Genomic DNA, 25,050 nt, shown 5'->3' with positions numbered 1-25,050 from the left:
GTTGCCTTAGCAGCGCAGCTTCATTCCTTCACAGTCCGGTGCGGCACACGCTGAGCTGCGCTTCACTTTCACGGGGTGTCCCCCCTCCTCGCGACCGCGCGCTGATTAACTTCTCACGGTGCGGTTCATTCTCCCGTTATTCCGCGGTGTTAGTTTTTTTATTTTTATTTAATATATTTTTGAATTAGCAAACTCTCAAGTTCAACGACCCCCCCCCCCCCCCAACACCCCCCGGCTGTCATGAAGCAAAACGCGACCCTCACGAGTTGAGTCCAACGGCTGTCGGAACAGCGCGCGCAGGTGCACGCGACAAGAACCGCACTTCTGACGCCCGTCCTGCCGCAGCAGGGAGGATGGCGAACGCGAGCGCACTGGAGGCGGCGGGGCTGTCTGAGGGCTGCGCGGTGCCGGGGAACCTCAGCCTGGAAGTTGGCGACTACAATGCGAGCTGCCAGAACGGCTCCGTCATCCCCAACCCGGCCAGAGGAGTCAAAGGTAGGCTCGCGCCTCCTCTACACCGAGCTGTCGCGCATGAATAACCTGAGCTGAGCTGAGAAACTGTGCTCGCGCTTCATGGAAGTGCTGCATCAGGCGGACAAAAATACATTTTAAAGGAAAAATGAAAAAAATAATCTGTCCCCAAACTGTGTCTTAGTTGTCATATTTTCCAAATAGCCTGTTGACAGTAGAAAAAACCCCAAAACATTTTGTTCTTATTTCCATAGAAAACAAGTGCATATATGTTAATGTATGTCCTACAAAATAAAAGCGCAAAAACCCCTTCGGTTGATCCGATGCTTTTATTTCCCTTTGCTTCTAATTACAAACTGCCACCTTTGACTGATTGCCTGCTTAAAAATTCAATCAGCAGATGTAGAGTCACTTAATTACGGATATTACATTTGCAACACAAAACAACAACAACAAAAGCACTTTTATTTTTTAACTGTCACAGATCCTTCCATATGTTCCACTACCTGCATGTAAAAACCGTAAATAAAAAATAAAAAAAGAATTATGCGCAATCAGAAGTTGTGTTTAAATAAAGTTCCTCAGCTTCATTGTGTGCAATCCATCATGGAGCAGACCAATTATACTGGAGCTTTCCTCTGCATCAATAATACCACAATTGGAGGGAGAGTCGTGAGTTGTTGTGTGTGTGTGTGTCTGCGTGTGCGTGTGTGTGTGTGTGTGTGTGTGTGTGTGTGTGCACACTGCAAGAAGCTGTTTAAATCCTGAATGTTGATGTTTCTTGTGTATAATTCTCAAACTGCTGACTGCACATTGAGGAGATTAAACCCCACACACCAGAGAGGAAGATACGGCCCTTCATCTCCTATCGGGACAGCATGTGGAAAATGAGGGCTGATTGAAGTCTGAACGTGGGCGAGACACACACACACACACACACACGCTGCTCCTGCAGAAAATTTAAAAATCCCTTTCCCCACTCACCCCCTACTAAATAATTCACAGGCATTCCCGCCTTCTGCGCTGCATTGCTTGCATTGACCTTATATAGGATCGGCGCCGGGCTCCCAACCCAACTGTAGCCGGAGCTGATCAAGCGTTGCGGGGTGTGTGTTCGGTGTTGGGCCGAGAGGAGGGTCCCGCTGATGGATCGCTGCCTCCTCCCTCTCTGCGACACGCGCCAACAGTCCTCTTCTTATTGTCCCTCAGGCCGAGGGAGCCGGATTATGCAGCCGTGTTGCTGCTCTATGTGATGAGCCACTCCAGCACTGGGACGGATTTTAAAGAGCCATCCCATCCATACACACACACACACACACACACACACACTTGTGGAATTTCTGCTGTCCGACTCATTGAATTGGAGATTTGTGTCCTTCCCTTGCAAACGGACGGAGCTTGTGATGCTGGTGGATAAACAAAACAATAACAGCTAGCAATAAACGCGACAGTGGTTTGATCCCAATGAACCGAAAAGAAAGTCGAGTAAATATAGTCTGATGTATTTGGAGGAGAGAACTTTGGAGTTTATTGTCCATGCAAACAGACTGAGCTAAATGCCTTTAATATTTATTTTTGTTTCTTTATGTCAGGGGTCAAAATCATGCAATTAAATCACATATTTGGAGCAATAAGTCTCCACTTATTATTTATCAGTATCAGTATTCGATAGATAACTAGATTTATTCTGTTTATCGCATGAGAAAAAAACTGAAAATGACTAACTGGAACCAGTTTTTTTTTTTTTTTACTAATATTTAAACTTACCCGAGGACAAATGAGACAGGTGACTCCTCTCTCTCATTAGACTAAACACACTTCAACATGTGAACCCTTTTCTTTACAAAAGAAAACAACTTTCAGTTGTTATAGTCCGATCCATTCATTTGCTCAAATTGACACGATTTGCAAATTGCACTCCTCCTAAATGAGAAACATGCGGACGTGATGGACATGTTGTTAGATGTGAAATTACTTAAATTTTCCAGAGGACAACATTATCCCGGGTGTCCATCAGGAATAAACGCCTGTGTGCCGGCTTGGTAATCATAAAGAAGAAGAAAAAACAAACACACATAACTCCAGAGCTCGCCTGAGAATCGTGATCCTTTAAACTCAATATCAAAGTCGTCCGGTGGTAGCTGAAAGTACGCCACTGGGTGCATTGCAAACATAGCATAGCATTAGCTCATTCTGCTAACTTTTGATGGGGCCAATGTGCAAAGAAGGAAAAACGTCCTAAAATGTGAATGCATTACGTCCTTTGAGGTCTGTACTTTACAGGAGACGCAGACTGTGTCTCTTTGCTGCCTACGGACGAAAGTGCTGCAGCGCAAAAACATGAAAACAACATCTGACGCGGATCCCATTGTGGGATCTCGTGAGCATTAAATACACACCGTTTTCAGTTTCGTCCAAGAGAAATAATACAACAACCAGTCGCCCTCGGGCTCTGGGTTAAAAACGGCTGGGAGGCTGGCCAGCGCAGAGAAGGCATGCACAGTATGCACAGCAATGGTGGAGAGACGCCTCAGGAGTTCTAATGTCTCCCCAATATCTTCCCGTCTGGTGTGTACACGGTGATGTAGACTGTCATAACATGATCACGGGACCTAGATCAAATAATCTGAGACGTTTGAAGCGACCTGGTGAGGCAGACACACACACACACACACACACACACACACACACACACACACACACACACACACACACTCTAATATGCCCTCCCTCCTGACTTTGAGCTGCTGCTTCTTGTTAGTAAACATTCAATCAAGAAAATCAATAAGGCGTTATGGCTTTTATCGGTATTTATCTCATCAGTTCACTCAATAAAAACAGTGCCGTTATCGCAGATTATGAAGGTGTATGGTGTTGTCTGGAGTGTCGACGGCACAAGTAATAAAGATGCCCTCAACCGTATAATAGTTGTATGAGCTGTAATGGTCTTCGTCTGCACAACGTTGTTATGAGCTCGTGATAGCGGAGGATTGGCAGCAGGCCGGAGTTTTATGGTTATCTGACATCAGTCAGACTCGATATGAAAGAGGACTAATTTCACCCTTGGTTAATCCTCCGTCATGTGACTCGCCGATAACAAAGCAAATACAACACGGCTTCATGGCAGAGGTGCAGGGAGAGAGGAAGGCTTTTGTAAGTCTTTGTGCTCAAGTCCCAAGTCAAGGCCCCAGTCAAGTCTCTAGTCAAGTCTCTAATCAAGTCTCTAATCAAAAAAGGCAAGTCCCTAGTCAAGAAAGGCAAGTCCATAGTCAAGAAAGGCAAGTCCATAGTCAAGAAAGGCAAGTCTCTAGTCAAGAAAGGCAAGTCTCTAGTCAAGAACGGCAAGTCCGTAGTCCCTAGTCAAGTTTATTGTCAAGAAAGGCAAGTTTCAAGTCAAGTCCCTAGACAAGAAAGGCAAGTCCCAAGTCAAGTACCAAGTCAAGGCTGACTAGTCCCAATTCAAGTCCCTAGTCAATAAAAACAAGTCCCAAGTCCAGTCCCTAGTCAAGACCGACTTGTCCCAAGTCCAGTCTCTAGTCAAGAAAAACAAGTCCCAAGTCATGTGACTCAAGTTTGACTAGGGTCCAAGTCATGTGACTTGAGCCCCCACCTCTGCTTTATAGGGCTCTCCACCACCGTGCAACCGAGAGCAACTTCAATGATCCTAAAATATAGGAACTGTAACTTCTGATTGATTTTTCTTCTGTAAAGTCTGAACCTCACAAAGTTTGAGGTCTCTGTAGTCCAGAAGAAGTCCAATTAGTAATTTGCACTGCACGGTGCTCCCTCTTGAAACACCGGCGCCTCCCCGTTGGCTTTGTTTACGTCGTGATTAATGGGAATCAAGGAGCGACCACCTGGGCTGAATGTTTAATGCTATAAAGAAATCCCTCAAGATAAAGCTCCGGTAATATGCAGCGGCGAGGTGCTTGTTCAAATGAGACTATATCGAGGCAAACGAGGAAACTTCGATTTAATCAATGTCAACAAGCACGGATCAGAATAGTTAATTTCACTTCCTTTAATGAGTATTGTAGTGGTGATTACAAGTCTTCAGAAGACAAACGGCTGCAGTGCAGTGCCTCTGCTAAATGCTTGACTTTAAATAGACATGAGCTCACACCTACCGTTCTATCTGCCCGACCCGTTGAGACCCTCAAGTATCCGTCCTCCAGTTAAAATATTCTCTTTGGTATCTTACAATGTGGTAATGAGGCCGATATCGGAGGAATTAATGCCGTCAAAAGCAAAAATGCGTATCTGCCGAGGCCTCGTGGGTAATCTAAGATTTGCTGAGCTCGTTCGCGCAATACAAACGAACTCCGTCCCAAGACGTCCAAAAATGTCACGGTAGAGAAGGATCAATATGACCCTCTCGTGGGGAGACTAATTGAGTTAAATTGTGCTGACTGTACCAGTAGCTCGCCTCGTTAGAATGATAGAATGTGAAACAGATGCAGAGCACCAGGTGCTTGATTGCTTTCGTCACTGGATTTGTCTGCCACCACTTTTTTAAGATACAGTAAAGCCTGTTCGGAGAGCGCTGCACAGAAGGTAATTGGGTCCAATCTGCAACGGGCCAGATTGTCATAAAACCTGCAGATTGAGTTTGATCCTTTTGGTCTGAAAGGAATCCGCACACCTGACTCAAGGTGAAATCAGTCTTGATTCAGTCTTGGTATTCAGAGGTGGTGCTTCCCCTGTGATTAGACTGAAGAAGCAATCCCTATCTTTTGACTCGATCCGTGTGGATAAAAAGACATGCCGCCAATTTTCTCCTGCAATTTGGAAGGAGGCGACGGGGATTAAAGCCAGGGAGCCTCAGTGATGTGAGATAGTGATTCATCGGCGCTGCGGACACAAATCTGGCATCGGAAGCGGCCTTCCACTCTGGGGAAACATTCATGAGCATGTTTGTATTAGTATTTGGGGTGTTTACCTGTTAAGAATGAAATGAGTCCAAAACACAACCATTCATGGTTATAAGGAAATGTTGTTGTTGTTATAACCAGCAGGTCCTTGTACTAAAAAAAAAAAATATTCCATTTCAAAACACTCACTTATTTTTTCATGTGCTGTATAGCGGATGAACACCGTAAAAGGTAAAGGTGCACGGACAAATTCATAATTCGGAGCCAAAGTCACAAAGTTGATTGATTTTTATTCACCTTCCTGCCAAAAGCACCACATAAAGTGGAAGTGCAAGTGACCCAAATATGAAAAGCCAATACAAGTTACTGTATTGCACATTTTATAGGGTTCATCTTATCTTCACTTTTTCTTCACCATTTGTCTGCTGTCACTGGGATATTATACTGTCCTTGAACTGACAAAATGCTTTACGAGCCTCCAGAAACTTCAACCAGTGATCTGTCACTTGGCTCGAGGACCTTTTTTTTTTTTTCTCCACACAAAAAATATGTTTTTCTCTCTGACGTTACAAAAGAGACTCTAATTGGAATGAAAACGTCATTTTAGGATGTTTACTGTTTAGAGGAAAATTGGAAATGTCTGAACAGAATTGTATTCTGAGGGATTTCTCTAATATTCTGGTTATGTGTTTGCACAAAACGGTTTTAGTCATATCTGTAGATGAAAAGATATACTGGGGTTTTGTGGGACACAGAATGATGTTGACAGGTGCATTTCTTTCCTAAAAATGCTTGCAAAGATGCATTTTAGAATATTTTGCCACTCCAGCTAGCATATCCATGTTGCTCATAAACCTGCGAAGGGTCTATCCCAGGCAAACAGTCCTGAGACATTCATGTTCTGAATGAAAATAAATATACTTAAGAAATGCGAATTAGTTGCCGACTCCCACAAGTTCGGGACTCATTTCCTGACTCATGTCCGCTGCGTCACAGGTTCATTTCCGAGGGGCTTTCGGCCCGCTTGTAATTAGGAGGAACATCAGATCTGGACGGAGCCGATATTTCATCATCTCACAGGGGTTTGGGATGAAATACCACCTCGCGGCGGGGCTGTGATTAAAAGGAGAGTTCAGAGTTGTGGCGTCTCAGTCGTATCACCGCTGAGATTATTACTGTTCATCATTACCGGTGTGAGTCACGTTGTCCTGGAAACACCTGCCATCGCGGCAACCGGCACACAGCAGGCGGTTGTGACTACTTCGCCAGGTTTTTTATCTTCTTTCTTTCTGCCTGTGGACAGATTGCTAAGGCGTTAAGCGTCGCAAACTGTGCAGGAGAGGCGGTCGCGCAACTTCACACGATTGGGTGTGGTCGGAGCAAGGACGCAAGGAAGTAGGGGGGACGGAAGTAGGAGTTAGGAAGTAGGAGGTAGGAAGTAGGGAAGCCCCCGGCCCGACTTTGCGTCCTATCTGATGTGATCCCATCTCAAGACGGTCTCTTTTTAAAGATTGTTTAATTCATGTATCAGGATGAGATTAGACGATCCGTAGAAAGGTTCCTCTCCCTCCACATGCCTTTCAAATGCTTGCCGTCCTTATTAAATTGGTTTAATCCTCTCCTGAAGATAAGGCAAAGTGCAGTGATGACACATTAATGATCCTTGCGGAGAAATGTGGCGTCAGTTTGCACTGCAGAGCCAATAGGATACGCAGAGCAAACAGAGTTTAAATAAACATAACTGAGCCCTGGGCCACGGCCATAATGTTATAGAGCATCTCGGAGGCCTTTTTTTTTTTTTTCAATCAACGATGTATTTATAGATGTATTTGAACGCAGCTGTCACGCTTGAGGGAGTAAAAGGAACCGAAGTGAATTGTCCTGCAGCCGTTGGGCTCAGGGGAGCCAGACATACCGCCGGTGCTCAATGAATAGATAATTCCCTTTTCATTCGGCTGGATCGCTCCCGATCTAACACAATGGAAGCTGCGGAGCTCGTTGGTGCTCCTCCGCTCGGTGTCAAACTCTCTGAACACTTTCTTCTATCAACTTGACCGCGTCGTCAATCCTCAGCCGATGAAACCGCTCTCAAAGCCGCCAGAGGATTTTCCTGATCAAAAGAATAATTCATACTTGCAGTGCAGGGCGACTGCGTCTCTCAGATGGCAGAGGTGATTAACATGCTTCCAAAGGCGTCCTAGGTTCAAATCCCTCAGCCACGTTTTATCTTTCCCACCTTCTGCAGATTGTCCGATAAATGCGAATAGAAATTGGCTACGGCTTCTGGTTCCTCTATATTTTTGTATTCATTTCAACACAAACACAAACAAAGGTAAAATAGTGGGCCACGTAAGGTTTGGCGCAGAGTAGGACTTTTGCCAGAGATAAGGGTGTTTAAAACGGCTCATATTTTATTAATACAGGACAATGCCACATGAATCAACGTTTCTGTACCTGGCGCAGTGCTTTTTAACTGCTGTCCAATTGGCGAGATGCCCCGACACCAATGGAGGTAAAGAACCACGTACACGGAGAAATTATATTAGAAACTAAATCAGCACCCTCCATGAATGAATGAGGGAGAACAGAAGGAAGCAGCAAAACCATGCAGTTTTATTACATCCACTCTTCAGTATATGTAACGAGACTCACAAAGCAATATGAAGCAATACAAGCAATACTGTTAATAACTCTGTATTGCATATGTTAGCCATGCAGAGCAGCATTAAGCAATAATAGATCAAATACAACATTAACAGCCAATCATACCATAGCTTTAAAAAACTGTCCAATGAAAACACATTTTATTCGTAAAAAATAAATAAGAATATGTGTCTTTATTTTGTGTAGAATGTGGATACTTTAATACAGTAATACAGTGTTGTCTCTTCCTGGTTGTAAAGTCTGCATGACAGTAAAGTGATGTAATATTCTGACTAACCAGACGGCTCAAGCTGTGTTTTATCTGCCTTCCCCCACGGAAGTCATTATACCCACATTCCTGATGATTAGCAAAAATCTCATATGAATGAATCTCATGAATATTTTGTGAAGGCACATATGGCCAACCCTACGATATCCTCACAATATCGACTCAGAGGGTATTTGGGTTTCCTCCATGTCGCCCGGCCCTAATGAAGACTGCGCTTGTGCCTTTGAGGGCCGTGTGTGTCCGCTGACCTTTGGCCTTCTCTCATGTCGCTGTCTGTAATCAGGACTCAGTCGGAGCAGCACATGGCCGGCCTTGTCCCGTTGGTGACTCTCAGCCTCGCACAGACTCGCCCTGACAGGCCTGAGAGTGAAGGGAACATCCCAAATCCCCTCTGGCCGGGCCGCCCTGCTCTCGCTGATGCTCAGCTGTGTGGCAGCGGCGGGCCGAGGCCGAACACCTTTTCATTCTTGTCAGTCCTGCACAGAAGATGTTCCACGTTGATCCGTATTTTGATCATTTGATACTTTTTTTGACGATAACCCAGAGGGATGTTGATGGTGCGAATAATGTTGACTTTTGATCTTGTTCTTCCAGTCGAGTGATATTACCGCCTGACATGTCTGTTCAGCCCGCATGATGTTGTTTGTCTTCCATCGTTTTCTCTCAGTATTATTAATCTAATTTGACTTTGGTCACAAGCACAACGTAAGATGTTGATTATTCAAAGTTGTTCCGTCTCGTGATAGACTTTGTTGTCATCTCGTGATTCTCATTTCCCAGGTGAACAGCTCCAATGCAGCCTGTTCCCGTCGTGCATCGTTGTCATTTTCTCACCTTTTCATACAACGTATTCTTATTTTGTCATTTCTCGTGTCTATTAATGCATGTTGCTGCTGGAGCCATGGCAAGAAAAAGCACTGAATGCAGATGAAAAAAAAAACCTTCTATTGTGAAGCCAACATTTGTTTTTGTCCATCCGGACAACCAGGCAGTTCATTTAATTACTTTTGCGGCTGTTACGTCAAACATTTTGTTTTACATTATAAAACAAGTTCATATTTTAATTTATCAACATTCAATCAATTTAATTCAAAGCTGTGTGCTTTGTAATTCACTTCTGCAAATATGCTTCCTTCCTTTAATTTATCATCTGAGTTACATAAAAGAACCGCTCTGAGAAATGATGTCCTCTCTCTCTCTCTCTCTCTCTCTCTCTCTCTCTCTCTCTCTCTCTCTCCATCAGAAATGGACTCGCTCCGCATCCTGCTCTACTCCCTCATCTTCCTGCTCGGCGTCTTCGGCAACCTGCTCATCATCGTGGTCCTGGTGCTGAACAAGCGCATGCGGACCGTCACCAACTCCTTCCTGCTGTCGCTGGCGGTCAGCGACCTCATGATGGCCGTCTTCTGCATGCCCTTCACGCTCATCCCCAACATCCTGGAGGACTTCATTTTCGGGGGCGCCATGTGCAAGACCGTCTCCTATTTCATGGGTGAGGATGGGTTTCCGATTTTCGGTTTCCGAGGCTTGCTTTTCCTGCCGAGAGCTCGCTGAATACCAAGCTATAGGCGGCAGCTGCCTAGCTTAGCTTAGCTTAGCATAAAGACTGGAAACAATCTTCCAGGAAGTCACTGCACACGATCCCGTCGGTAAAACTACAACTTGCCGTTTCTACACTTGATTGGTGAGCTTTAGAGGTGTTTGTAGGTGGATCCTGTTCCCTTTAGAAAGGTCCAGGCTAGAAGTTATTTCTTATCCATTCATTATTCAAATTCAATTCAATTAATGAAATCAAATGAAATGCCCCATTATTTCCAAAATCATTCAAGGAGTCACAGTTGTCAGGAGCAAGGGAGGGATCAAATGGATCCAATGTTATATAAGAATAGGGCAGGTCATTCAGGGCCTGGGTTAAAAGGTGTATTTCTTGTTCCAGAATGGAAACTGAGTTGTTTTTAAGTGGGTGGCAGCCGATCAGAAAAAAAAGTGCTCCAGCTTTAGAATCCTGCAAAGAGAAAAAGGCTTGATATCCAACAAGAGCTTTCAGAAGTTTTTTTCATTTCTTCCCGCCTGTCAGAGGGCAGCCATGGCGCTCAAAGGGGCTCGAGCAGTCGCTCGTCTTTGGGGAGTGTGACCGAGCGATGAGCTGGCTCTCCAAGTCAAGGTCCCGCGTGAGGGCCTGAGTCACGCTGACGCACAAGCGGCAGCAGAGAGGGGCCCCTGAGATCCGCTGCAGTGCTTTGTGTCTGCGCTCTGAATGGCCGAGGAGGGCTGTTGAGTCCACGATCCTATTATTGTCTCAGAAATGCACTGTGCCATCTGTGAGGAGAGGCCGGTGGAAACTCCTTTTTTCAATTATCGGGTTCTCTGAGTCGTGATGAAGACAAGGAGGAGGCCGGCAACCTCGGACTATAAATACCTCGGACTATAAAAACCTTTTTGTTATTGTCTGAACGCCGGCATTTTATTTTAACAGTGAATAATGACTTGGACGTCCTCTGCTGCAAATGAGACGGATGTTGCCTAAAAAACGCAATAACATTTGGTTCTCTCCAAATGTCATCGGTCTGGGTTTGAATCAGCACTGTGAGGCTCGATGAGGCTGTGACCTCACCATGACCTGAAGGTCCAGTTCCTCTGGTTGATGGAGCTGTGAGCTAGCCGCTAACACAGCTGGTTGATCCTCGTAGCGCCCCGAGTTCTGCCCCCACACACACACACACCCCCTTTGGCACTTAGTTCTCAGGACACCATTCCTTTCACTTGAGAGTAAATAAAAGAAGTTCTCAGAGCTGGTGAGCTCTCTGACTGTCAATTAGATGGAGAGAGTAGCGATGTTATCCGGCCACAGGAGGGCTTTGGGCGGCCAGCCTTAAAGAAGAACCCGCCCTTCTTTTGGAGCTGATATGGGCTGGAATCTTCGGTTGGAAGAGTCTCAATAATGATGCAAGTCCCTCTGTGTGTTGCAGGTTTATTCTGCCCATAATTTTCCAGTCAGCGTTTTATGAGTTTTCCAAAGTTGACTGTTTTCATCTTCCACATCTGAATATGATCATTTCTAACTTTTAACTTTGAAGCACTGCCAGTGTTTGTAGTCCAGAGCGCCTCGCAGGATGGGTGCACTTCTGTCCATTCCAGGATGGACAGAAGTGCAATAGATGTGACGTGTACAGAATGAACAACACAACAGAGTAAATACACTCTGTCAAAGAAAGGCAAAAAATGTCAAATAAATTGAAAGTGTTTAAAGTCCAAATGCCACACATCTGCACCCAAACCCTCGCTCCTCCAATTAGCACTTCAGCCCCAGAAAGAAGATGTTTTGCACTTGCGAAATATCATAGAAAGACTGATCGTCAAATATCCAAATGTGCATGTAAACACCCACATCAATCTTAACCCCCCTCTTGATCTGCCTCCCCTGAGCCCGGCCCTCCATCAGCCGAAACAGATCGATAGGCAGGATCGCTGTGACCGTCCTCGCCTATTGATTGCGCGACAATCTACCCTTCGCGAACTCATCTGCTGTGCATGGCCATTAGGACATATGATACGCCATCCATCCTCCCCGTTCACCTGCCACCTCTCCGTGCATCCATCCATCCATCCATCCGCCCGCCCGCTCGCTCGATGGCGGCGTGAGCTATGGCCCCCGTACTGTTTCGGCGGCAGTTATGAGATCGATGTTGCAATAATCTGGGGTGTGTGCGTTTGTGCGGTCTTCGATCACCCTCATGCATCCATGTTTGTGTTTTGTCGTTGCCGGTCACATGAAAGTACAATTACTAACCTACTTACCAGCTCAGGCTGGCAGCCCCCTGCCTTCAAGGGGCAGCTTGCATAATGTATTCGAGTTTTGGGTTTTACAGAACTGGCTGCGAGCGCGTCTGGCACCTTTGAAACATTAATTCCATTTGTAGCGCCTTTAGGATTCTGTTCAACTCTCAGCAGGGAGAATCAGGTGCGAGCCGACAGTGAACATTGTTTCAGCTGAAGGAAATGTAAATCACTCCCTGAGGGTGGAGGTGTGCTGGAAGACCAACTCAAATCCGAGATTCAACGGTTTCGCTGGAAAAGCCACTTATCAAACTGCGAGTGTTTAATGAACAAGAAAAAGGGATTAGAGCTTCCTCGTCCCGAGACGGGAAGATATGGCGCGGAGAGAGGAAAAATTTGAGCATTTAGTCAGTTACTGGTAATTAACCTGGCTGCACTTTGTCCAGAATCTTCTGTCCTCCGTCATTAATTACCCCTCTCATACTGCCAAGTGTCAGGAAGCGAAGCTTTGATCCTCAGTCCTGAGGATCAAAATCCTCAGGACTTTCTGCAGCAATAACTGAGATGTGCTCACGATGGAAAAGTACCCACTCTTTTTAATATAAGCAGCACTTATATTGAGGGGCTGACTGTTTTATTTCTTGGTAATGGAATATCGTATGTGAAATGATATTCGCTGATCTTCTTAATGCACATCCAGTATTAATATATGAGAGAATACAGTTACGGCAGTCTGTTCTAAAGTGGCTAAAGATTTTCCTGTCATAACACTTCTTGAGGGGCCGAACAAATGGCTCTGCCAATGCTGCTGATCTCAGATCAGCGTTTGCTCCCCCTCCCTGCCAGTAATACAAACAGATGGTCAAGCGGACTGAAATGTTGAAAGGACAAAAAAAAAAATCGAATCCCTCAGACAAGAAGCGCACTCGTCTTTGATCGGTCTGCGTGCCTTCTGCTGCGTCATCGATCCAAATTACCTGGGTGTCGGGCGCCATACATCACCTGGAAGTGCACTTCCTTTCAGTGTGGATGTCACAACCTCCCAGCTATAATTCTTTATCAGCGTAGGCCATTTGAGGTCCTGTGGCTCTCCGACTGGCGGGGCTCATCCTTGCGTATCCACGTCGCCTATGAAGGCTTGTTCTGCCAAGTATAACGAGCTCATAATACCGTGGACTCACCCACCTTGCGATATGACCCGACTGGTCGGCGGTGAAGGCGGCCTCGTCCTACGGATATAACGTGTTAATTAATGAGCTTTTTGAAGGGTGCCGTTTGGAAGATTTACCGGTAGTTACTGATGGACTTCAGGATCACCGTTTGTCCTGCTTGCAATATTGATGCTAATATAAGATGACAGTTGCTTGGCTGAAACTTCACATTTACCAGACATGAAAGTACTATTGATCTTCTAGAAGAAATCAAGTAAATTTTCTAAAAATCTCACTTATTCCTTTGGAACTTTTCTTTATGCATAGGCCGTGTTTTTCTCCTAGTTTGATCTGCATTTTACCGCCGATTCTCACCGCTCTCTTCATAACTCCCTTTGTCTTTTAATCCTGCTGCGTGTCTGTTTGCTTTGTAAAGCACTTTACAAAAGTGCTGTATTAATAATTCACCTTCTTTCTCATTTTCTACTCGTTATTTTTATTGTTCCCTTTGAGAGAAAAATCCTACCTCGCCGCGTTCCACGTTTTTAGCAATCAGCGTGAGCCGGTGCTGTGGCTGGGCATGACCGCCTTCAAGCGTCAACAAAAGAACCCCCCCACCTCCCTTGTGTGTGTGATTCGGTCTCTGTCAGTGCTTCGCACTTGAAAGAGATGTGTGGGTGTGAGAGACTTTTTGTGCGAGACTCTTACAGCACTGTAAAGATCTGCATCGGTTGACTGTGCCACCCACCTCCTTCTGTTTAGCCCGGAGCCGGAGGTAGCGGGTTTTAGGTGTACAGTGGGTCGACTGTCAATCAAGATTTACACCATGAGCCTAAAGACGGCAAAGGCTCTCTGACAAAAATAGTAAATCTAGTTCTACGATCGCAAGCGAAGCATGCTAACGAGCCACCCCGCTCTTCTTCTTCTGAGCACATAAATACGTCTCACATACATAACTTCTATTTGGTGGATAATCGTGGCCAAGATTGAGGATATAAACAGGAAGTTAGAGATTTTGACCGCCTCTGATACCTGAACTTCTGATACTGAGTAACGGTCTGATACCAGATGAAATAAAGACAGTAATCTGACATTATTCATTCACATTTATTATTATGAGTTATTCTCAGATGAATGCGATGATTTTTGTGTCGTCCTGAGTGCTGAAACACAAAGATGGATGGACAGAGAGTCCCATCAAAGCCAGGTATATCTTTGTAATTTATCTGATGTGATTATTGCATATTTAGTTGCTGTTTTGTTTGGATAAATATGAAAATCCTCTTTGTCAGATTTATCCTAATTAGGCAATAATAGCAGAGTAAAGTACAATACGAGTAAATAATGATGGCATTTTGACAAGTTGTGTTGGCGTCTGCCCTTCCACCGGTACAACTCCACGAGAAGCAGAGTGTTGCTGTGGATTCAGTGAGTTATGCTGTGGGCTTTGTTTTCCTCTATCCAGGTGACACTTTTGAGAAATTGGCACCATTAAAAGCAGACAGGAATTCGAGAAGGAGTCATATTTTTTGATGCAAGCTGCTGTAAAATGTAAAGTGTTGGTGGACTGGGCCAAATAAGCATAATTAACAACAATATCTAACTTCCTATTGTTTTCACAAACTGACATGCACCTGTGTCTTTCATCTCACGCAGTATCTTTCCCTCACAGGGGGAGGGGGGCTGAAATCCCTGCTTTGAGCCAATAAACCCAGTGGTTTTAGTTTGATGTAGTATTCTGTCAGGTTTCATGTTGGTGTAGCAGCTATCACAAAAAATTACCCTTCTCTCAACGAGCCGAAATGCTTTTAATAATGCACAGTCCCTCCAATCGCTGGCGGAGCATAAAAGGCATTCAGACGTCTTTCTGTAATAATGATGTTCTCTTTGTTCTGGAGTATCCCGACCAGTCAGCCCCTTTGTTCTGTCAGAGGCAGGAGAATGGCTTCATCGCGTTGCTGCTCTATCAGACGCCACATCAAACCCCCACAACCAGACATGCTCGCAGCCCTTTCTTCTCTTAAGTTAAAAAATGTGCAGTCGACAATATACCTTAAATCCTTAATCTCTCCGGTTCTGATTACGCTTATCACAATAGAAAGGAGCTTTTTTATCAGCGGTTGGCAGGAGAGGCCGTCGCCAACGGCGGATCCCGGAGAGGAGACATTGTTCTCAGCCAAGTCAAAGAGCGGTCCACCACTCAAATACCTCCAGTAATATGGTTCCTGCAGATTGCGTAACGACTTCCTCCCTCGAATGAGAATGCAACGCTTCAGCTTAGTCAGGACACTTTTAACGGACGGGGATTAAAATGTTGTTGCTGCTTCTGGTAGCGACAAGAGGATCAACGTGGTGAATATATTATTGGAGGCTGGTGGTGACACGCAGGTATGGGTCCATGTCCATCAACGCTCTCTGCCTCACCCCGACTCACCCTCGGATCGCAGGTTATGCACCGGCTGAGCTTGTTCACCCTCGGCTGATTATGCATTATAATGTATGCAAATTCCAACTTGGCCTTGGATTGTTTCCAAAGGAATTCAACCCGTGTTGGACTCGATAGAGACAGTGTCCTTGGACAATCACAACGGTGCTAGCGCTGTTGAGAGAGAATGGACGTTATGCTAAAAATGGAAATATCTTTAAGCCTTTGTGGTCCGTGATGGAGGTGTTTGGGCTTTATTCCACCAATGGGTTTTAGAGAACTGGGAGGGTACTGGTGAAGATTACTGAGTGGAACAGATGTACCGTGTCAATGTGTTAAAGGTGCTTCATACAGGATTTGGAGCCTTTCTATTTCCGCTCAATGGCTCTCAACAAGGCCTAAATGTAGCTAACGGCGCTAACAGCAAAATTGCTGACAAAGCTAACCTTGTTTCCTTGTGCAGATTCAGTTCCTCCAGTCTTTATGCTCTGCTAAGGTAACCGCCTCATGGCTGCATCCTTATAGACGTGAAAGTACTATTGATCTTCTCAGACCAGCTCTCAAAGTTTTCCTGTGGTCTTTTTCTCCCCCGCAGGGATCTCCGTCAGCATCTCCACCTTCAGCCTCGTGGCCATTGCCATCGAGCGATACAGCGCCATCTGTAACCCGCTGAAGTCCCGCGCCTGGCAGACCCGGTCCCACGCCTACCGCGTCATCGCCGCCACCTGGGTGGTGTCGCTGCTGATCATGGTGCCCTACCCGGTGTTCAACGTCCTCATGTCGTTCACAAAGGCCGACGGTACCGTCGGACACATGTGCCGCATGCAATGGCCCAGCCGGGAAGCAGAGCAGACCTGGTAAGTCCACATGACCAAATCAGGCGTTCGGCAGATTTTGAAAGATCAGGAAATGGAAAGGACAAAAAAATGTAATCCCTCAGACAAGAAGCGCACTCGTCTTTGATCGGTCTGCGTGCCTTCTTGCTGCGTCATCGATCCAAATTACCCGGGTGTCGGGCGCCATACATCACCTGGAAGTGCACTTCCTTTCAGTGTGGATGTCACAACCTCCCAGCTATAATTCTTTATCAGCGTAGGCCATTTGAGGTCCTTTGGCTCTCCCACTGGCGGGGCTCATCCTTGCGTATCCACGTCGCCTATGAAGGCTTGTTCTGCCAAGAATAACGAGCTCATAATACCTTCCGGCGGGTGGACTCATAGGAGACGATATGACCCGACTGGTCGGCGGTGAAGGCGGCCTCGTCCTACGGATGTAACGTGTTAATTAATGAGCTTTTTGGAGGGTGCCGTTTGGAAGATTTAGCTACGTTTGTTGATTTAGCCGTTTGTCCTGCCTCCAAACCCTTGATGCTAAAATAAGATGACAGTTGCTTGGCTGAAACTTTACATTTACCAGACATGAAAGTACTATTGTTCTTCTGGAAGAAATCAAGTATATTTCCTAAAAATATCAAACTATTCAGGAAATGCATGGCAATAATTTGATTGACATGCATTCATAACAGGAATGTCTGAGAAAGAGATGAACAGACAAAGTCAGTTAGTGAATTGAATACAATCTGCATGTCTTTGGTTCCAATTGTGTGGAGGGACTCTGATTTACATGCGGTGTAATTGTGTAATCTGCATTATCGAGCAGAAAGTCACTTAATCTTCTGAGCCATGCAATCAGACCTTTTCCACCGATTGCTCCCAGTCGGAAAATTGATTGCATGTTAAATTGGGCATTTTGCTAATCTAGCTCAAATTTTAGACACAAGGCCTTCAGCGTCTCCGCTGTTGTCGTGCAGTCAATAACAAAAAGTGCTTTCTGCAACATTGTATTTGAACTTAATAACAGGTGACTTCATACATTTTGAGGTGCTGTGATTTGATCTACTACCTGCTTTTCAAACTTCACCAAAAATCCACTTAAAATCGATGCAAAATATTTGTAATTTCCTGCTTATTCCATTTGTCTATTTTCCCTATTTGCTTTGTTCTTAAGACATGTTTAGCCTTTTTAAGTTGATCTGTCTTTTTCAATATCACAAGACACTGCCATTAAAAATGGTTCGGTCATCTATTGTTCAATTCCGCATCAAGAAATTTTGAGCAGGTATCACATCACAGTCATAATTTGAGTATCTTGACAACGCTACAAGAACAAATCCATTGATTGTGGAAATCGCATTACAATAACTACATTCCGTCACAAAAAAAGAATGCTGTTGTGCCTCGGCCTTAAGTTTATTTCCTTACTACCAGTGAGAAATACGAGGAATGAAAAGTCTCACTCACGATGAAGAGACGGCTCTTAAATTCTTGTTGTTTAAGATTTGAATCCCTGGGCTGAAGCTGTGAAAAGGTGGTGTCTGATGCTAGAGCAGTGGTTCTCAAACTTTTTCTGTCACGCCCCACTTTAGAGGAAGAAAGATGTTCGGGCCCACCGCCCCAACAAAATGGTCCAACTTTTTGTGGTTCCTGGATCCGTGCTTTTTCAAATAATAAAATAAAGAAAATTGCAATCCCTTTCAAGGAAACCAGATTGCTCCATCAGACTAAAAACTAATAACATGTGCAATCACTTTTTTAGAACATTGCAAATAAAGTTCAATCTGTGCAAAAAATAACTAATATTTGGCAAAAAAAATACTTATTGTGTCTGCAAATAACCTGTTTTGCACTGAATATATTTTCAAGATAGTAACAATAACGTTCAACTTGTGCAAAACAAAATGAGTGCAGATGTGTGAGCATCATGTTGTATCAGTATTAGTGGCTGCGGTGAGCTGCTTTCCTCTACACATATTTTTTAAAGAGGGTTGTAGATTTGATACGGAGAACCGCTGTGCTAGAGAGTCTGGAATGGTGGGTGTTAGGAAAGCCGTCTATCCGTCTTCATGCCCTCTGAGGACCAATACATGCTTCTTTGTTAAACCCCCCTCCCCCCGAGTGCATGGCTGTTCTGCCGAGGATAAGATGACGTTGGAGCGCCTTATGCTGCTCAAGGATTTCCATAGATCTGTCCATAAACAACTTACAGGAGAGCACAATTAAAAATCAGGAAGAAGCTGAACACGGCAGAACCGTGTACATCTCCCTACTTGACAGCCTTTCGTGGTCGAACGCGCTCTTTTCTCGGCCCCGTCTATCAAACCGTAAAGCTTCTCTGGGAAAAAGACAAGGCAGTGGGAGACCAGTTAATTAGTCTGCTCCGTGAGGAGGAGGAAAGTCGAGGCTCTGATGTCAAAAGTCCAGATGTGTCACTAAGTACGCAGACCTTTCAAGTTTTAATTCCCAGCTTCATCTTCGCCCATCGGGACCGTCTTTTAAAGAACACCAGGGTTAGGGGTTCAAACTTGCAAGGAGATATCACCTTTTCCGTCTTCTCACTCTCCAAACATTTTTTTTTGCATCTAATGAAGCGGTGCATAGACTGAAGCATCCGTTTTTAGTCTGAAATGATGAGCAACTCATTTCAAGTTAAAGAGGCATGAAATTGTCCATGAATCAATCCTGTCAACTCAAAGACAAATGTAATGATTTTTAAAAGTGTTGTAACTATTATTATGCATGGTGTACAATTTATATGACTAGACTGGAGTCTAAATAGAAGTTACGCCGGAAGGATGAATAATCATATTCATTGAGGCAAATCAAGCCACTAGATAATTTAACTTTAAATGGAACCAGATAACATTAAAGAGAAACCTGGTTTTCTTCATGATTCTAACAAAAAAAGATGGAGGTTTGGTTTTAGTGGTGGATGCGGAGTGGAGGCACAGTTAAGCTGAAGAATCTTTCTAGGAGAATATTCACGATTGATAAAAATATCACAAAATGTATACATTCTTTTCCCTAAAATATAAGTGCTAGGATTTTTTTTTTAACCCCAGACAGGTGCTTGAGGCCTTTTCTCTAAGCAACAACAACCTCCAACAACAATATAGGGCAGCCTGTGTGTCGTCTGAGACTCAAAGGTTTCCACAAATATGGACAAATATTTAGCTTGTGGTGCGAGAGGAGAACAGATTACATTTCCACATCTCCCGATCACAGGCGGAGTTCATTCTTAGTCGTGTTTGTACTGCAGAAATGTGCAACACGCGCATATGGTTTTCCTCGAAGATGAATACGAAGCAAACACACCTTCCCCGGTTGTTAATCACGTAGCTTCCAGGTGATGTGGGAGCAGTCACGAGAGAATGAATATTCATCAGGCCGTCCATCTGGGTTTCCTCCTTGAAGCAAAATAAGCAGATACCCACCAGATTTATTTTTTCCTCCCGGTGCTCCTGCACTCCTACCTGCTTACTTCCTGGCAGCTTTTGTCCAAACAGATTTTCCACAGTTTCAAACAGTCAGCTGATGAGCGGCTTTGACTGAAGCCTTGTCTACCTCAGGTGAGAGGTGAAAGAGAGGAACTGTGCAGTTCAGAGGGTTGCCCGGGAAGACATTAGAATATCAGAGAGTGAATGAGACTTCCTCTGTGCCGTCACTTTCATGTGCTGACTGATGTGCGCCGCGTGGTGGACAAGGTTATTCTGTGATTATGACGAATCAAAAGGGAGACGTGTCTGCAGATGGTAAAGATTTATTAAGATCAAAGTGACACCTGTAGCTTCTTTGTCTCATTAATTTATGGGTTACTCCTTTCTAGTTCATGTACAGGTTTTTTTCATTTGATCCGCTGGTAAAGACTTTATCCTCTCATAACCCCAACTCATTCATTGTACTTTACTGCATATTTAAACAAAGCAGAACCGTGTTGCAGGTCTCATGTAGAATCTGCAGACAGACACAGACAGCGGCTCGGAGCCCTTTTGAATTTGGCATGCTGTTGATAAATTCTCCATTTTCCTCAGTTTCTTTACAATTTACTCAGTTCACTGCTTTTTCTTTGAGGTGCCATCAATCCAGGCGCTCAAGAGAGCCATAATCATTATTTTTCGGTGCCACAAAAATGGACCATTTATGATCAGAAAACAGCCAAGTACACAGCCGGGAGCAGCGTGCGGTGTCTCCAAATCGTCATATGAAAGCGGTTTTAACTATGTTCATTTGGCAAAAGGTCATTTAAAAAATGTCTTTCAATGCGGAAGCGCCTGAAATCCATTCTCTCTAATAGCCATCAGGAGGAGACTCCTCTGGTTGTATAGAAGTCTATGAGAAAATGACTCTACTTTTCTCTTTATTTATTCCAACAGTAAACATGAGTTTATGTCTCAATCTCTAGTTTCAAGTATTCTTCAATACAGCATGATGTTCATTTAGTAGATTATAGTCAGAATAAAATAATTGATAATGCAGGGTACGCTTTAGTTTACGGCATTATCGGTCTGGGAGTTTTCTGTGTTTTAGTCTTAGAACTTTGACCCTCTCACGTGTGTTTTCATTTGATGACAGTTAACATTCAGTGTTCAGTTGTACTTCTCATGTCACCTCTACGCCCTCCTAAGTCTGTGTGTGTTACATACAGCCATGTGTACTTTGTATAGTATGATGCTACTGGAGAGACTGTCAACATGTCAAGGCAGTCTGATGGTGGTGTTGAAAGCCTTAGGCAACATGGCGTACCTTCTAAAATAATTAGTGTTTAAAAGTGTTTGACCTACAGCAGCAAACTTGTCCAACTGATCCAACTGGCCCGCCTCCCTCTGAAAACTATGTGAAACTAATTGGTCCTCATGTTTGGAAGACATGCGTTTGACGGCACATCATGTTTGAGTGCTGAGTATTTTGTTAAGCATTTTGTCAAGGTAACACTTCCTTCTACTTCAAAGTGTCAGGCTTTGACGAGAGAAGAATGTGTGGAGTGAAAAGGACGATATCTCTGGTTCTGCTGCATCAATTTCTATCCTTTTTTCTTTCTTAAAAAAATCAATGAAATCTTTCCACCATATAACTACTTCTAAGTATTTGCATAAAATTGGTATGCAAACATGGCACTGGAAAAAAAACAGCCCAAAAGGAGGTAGAGCAAGTGCAGGGAAGGTTAAACCACAGGGTGCGGAGCAGCCTGATAGCCTGCAGGGAGAAGCTGCAGAACTGGCCCGGGATGCTGCAGTAGCCAGACACCACGGGAGGGAGAGAGGGCAGTTGGGAGGGGTCAACCATCTGCAGGGCCTCCAGCACAGCTCCAACACACGAGTACAGGTGTGTGAGAAAAGGACAATACAAGATCGCTGATCCGCCAGATGGTTTGTTACCAGGCGGCAACCTCCCGTTCTGCCGAGTGAAAACAATGTGACTTTCCTAAATCGGGCATTCTCTCTACTGACCAAAAAGAAGTCAGATTGTATAGAAGTCTATGATAAAATCACCCTACTCTCATGATTTACTACCTCAATACACATTGTAAACATGCTGTCACTGGAAACTGTTTAGAACTCTTGACTGAAAAAACATCCATAAAGTAAAGCCTTCAGTGTCTCTTTAGGAGCCGCAATGGTTGTTTAGACAAACAGTCGGCTTTTACATGTCCTCTCACACACGTCTATGCCGTTGCGTAGAAGCTCTCCGTGTGGTGTCTGATACCGCCATTTTTTGCGCAATCTCGTGACGTTGCAAAATCCATTGTGTTATTTGTATCACTTTAAGGGTACTGGTATTATTCTATTTTAAAAAGGATCCTTGCGCTATTCCCAAGCGAGTTCTTTTGCCTGTAGCTAGAAAATCTGATGTGTTCGTTTGGTTTTGAGCGCTGATTCAACTCCATCTCCCCTTCTGTGTTTTGTTCTTCTCTTTCCACTCTGGCTGTTTTCCAGGTATGTGCTGCTGCTGTTCATTCTGTTCTTCATCCCGGGAGTGGTGATGATTGTAGCCTACGGTCTGATCTCCAGAGAGCTCTTCCGAGGCATGCAGTTTGAGCCGGGCCAGAGCAGAGAGACTACCGGTGAGATCCATCATAAATTCAATCCAAACTGCAACAGACTTTTGTGTTCACATCAATTTATTTCATGGCGGGGATGAAAACATCCATCTCACTTTTTATAGGCCTGTGTGTGCAATACAGAGAGGCTACAGCGGCGTTTTAGTCAGGGTCAAACATGACAACTGCCACTAATGACAGAATCACATTCCAATTAAATGCACATCTGTTTAAATGCATTTTTAAGTGTTTTAATGTTTGCACTCTCTGCGAAGGGATATTTGTTTGTTTTGCCTCATGACATATTTTGTTGCTACCTCGTAGTTCTGTGTCTGTTGCATAACAAAATACACTTCTTCTCAGTTGTCGGAGTACCTGTTCTGTTTGTTTTTTCGCGCGTGTTTGGAATTTCTTTGAGGCTTTACAGCCGTTAGTCCCTATAGAAAAGGTATAGCTGAAATGTGGTCCCTTTAGGTGAAGTATAGCTGCTGTTGTTACTGTGTGCATGAGACGCTCCAGTTTCCATGGAGTCTAGTGTGTGATTCATCAAGGTTGAGACGATCTGAAATAGCCTTCGGTAGCAACGATTAATCCATTGCTCAACATAGAGTTTTATTCCTCCGGGATGCGGTAGACATTCATGAACTTCCATCCTTGGCATTTCGTAATCATTCCTCCAGTTCACGTATCCACTGTATACTTTAGTGTTTGGCATTCAAAGCATGTTGAAGTTCACCAAAGCTCTCTACAACTGTAAACTTTCTGACCCCTCCGCAGGCCAGAAGAACGGTGGGGGACGGGTCGTCCCGGGATCCAATGAAGAGGACGACGGTTGCTACATCCAGGTGTCCAAAAAGCCCTCCTCCGCCGTGGAGCTGCCCACCCTCTCGGCCTCGTCTAGCGCCGCCCAGGCCAAGACCGAGCGCGCCCGCAGCAACACCTCGGAGGCCAAGCTGCAGGCCAAGAAGCGGGTCATCCGCATGCTGATGGTGATCGTGGCGCTCTTCTTCATCTGCTGGATGCCCCTGTACACGGCCAACACCTGGAAGGCCTTCGACCTGAGGTCCGCCTCCAAAGCCCTCTTGGGAGCGCCCATCTCCTTCATCCACCTGCTGTCCTACTCGTCGGCCTGCATCAACCCCATCATTTACTGCTTCATGAACATGCGCTTCCGCAAGGCCCTGCTATCCACCTTCGCCTGCTGCTGCCGCAACCGGCTCTGCCGCTGGTTGTGCAGGAAGAAGGAAGGCGGCGAAGACGGCATCACCGCCACCTCTATGGCCACGTCGATGGCCACCTCCATGTCCAAGTTCAGCTACACCACCGTCAGCACCACCGGCAACTGCTGAGCCTCGGGCGGAGCCGGGCGCAACCAGCGGCTGCCGGGGCGGCAGTTACCGTGTGCACCAATCTTCTGTTCTTCACATATTATTTTGCCATGAGTCACGCGCTGAGTAACATCCCTGCCCTCGTTTGAGAGGCCTTTTTGAAAAGGTCTCCTTTAAGCTCTGTGTGCATGGTTGCAGAATGTGAGGCGGGTCTCAGTTTGGTGACATTCTTTTTCTTCTGTTTAATTGGCAGCATCTGCTTTGTTGCATCCCCAAGAGAACATCAAGTGCCTGTGCTCTTTGTGTAGCTTTGTTTTGTCATGGTGGTTCGTTCACTGGCTGAGAGACATTTTAGTGCGAAACTACGTTGGGAATATGAATCTTGTGTTCTTGTAAATACTTGTCTTTAGGTTCTTACTGTGCCAATGGTTCATTTTTGACAGAAAAATACTGTTGAAGAATGAGGACTCATTGCCTCAGTAATGAATCAGTATGCATTTCAGCTCCTGTTGTGTTTATTGTGTTGTATTCAGGGCATCTTTCTCAGTTATAAGAATTATTCTATTGAAGGCTACACAGGGCAATTTTGGATATTTTTGGGTCCCCAATAACGGCAAGAAATCATTCTATTTACGCCAAAATATATTGAAGGGAGCAGAGCTAATCCAGCTTCTTGCTTAATGTTTCATTCTTATTGAGTTATGTTTCATCACTTCTTGTCCAGCATATTTTCTGGTAATATCCAAATGCCAGAATCCATTCATTCAGGTGATTTTGACGACTTGCTATTAATGTTTTTTTTACCCTTTTGCGGCAGCGCTCTGTGATTCAGGCAGGTGCTCCTTTATCTTGATGACAAACAGCGAATGACTGTAATTTAGCCACATTTCTTGGAACGCGCCAATGAGAAAGCCTGGTGTTTTTGAAAGAGGCAATTGTCTTGTGCTGATCCAGCCGACAGCATAACAAACTGGGATCATACAGGCTCGGCCATGGAACTTAAATCTCCCGTCGTCATTGCTGCGATGTATGTTGAATGCTGATGCAGACATTACCGTCGGGATGGGAATTATTGGAGGAAGTGCAGTTAGTCCATCGCTCCATTAAAGGCTGATTGCGCCTGCTGGTTGCTCCAGTCTGCCCTGCCACAAATGGCACGGAAAAGTGCTTTAGTCAAACTCACCTTTTCTGCTCAATTATCTCCGTGGTGTCTTTTATGTTA

The 25,050-nt window shown here is 44.8% G+C and overlaps 1 protein-coding gene across 1 annotated transcript; it reads left to right on the top strand.

Moving 5' to 3' along the window:
- Nucleotides 1-353: 353 nt before the first annotated feature.
- On the top strand, nt 354-23,849 carry cckbra (cholecystokinin B receptor a; the record flags this gene model as incomplete). The annotated part of the gene is made up of 5 exons (XM_079236841.1): nt 354-495; nt 9,518-9,766; nt 16,223-16,484; nt 22,397-22,524; nt 23,278-23,849. The coding sequence occupies 5 exons, from the start codon at nt 354-356 to the stop codon at nt 23,847-23,849; spliced, it is 1,353 nt and encodes a 450-aa protein (XP_079092967.1).
- Between the last annotated feature and the right edge of the window lie 1,201 nt (nt 23,850-25,050).

The sequence above is a fragment of the Taurulus bubalis genome, assembly GCF_910589615.1.
Source record: "Taurulus bubalis genome assembly, chromosome: 21".
NCBI lineage: Eukaryota > Metazoa > Chordata > Actinopteri > Perciformes > Cottidae > Taurulus > Taurulus bubalis.
The sequence above is the reverse complement of the archived record's forward strand: the minus strand, read 5'-3'. Positions and strand labels throughout refer to the sequence as shown.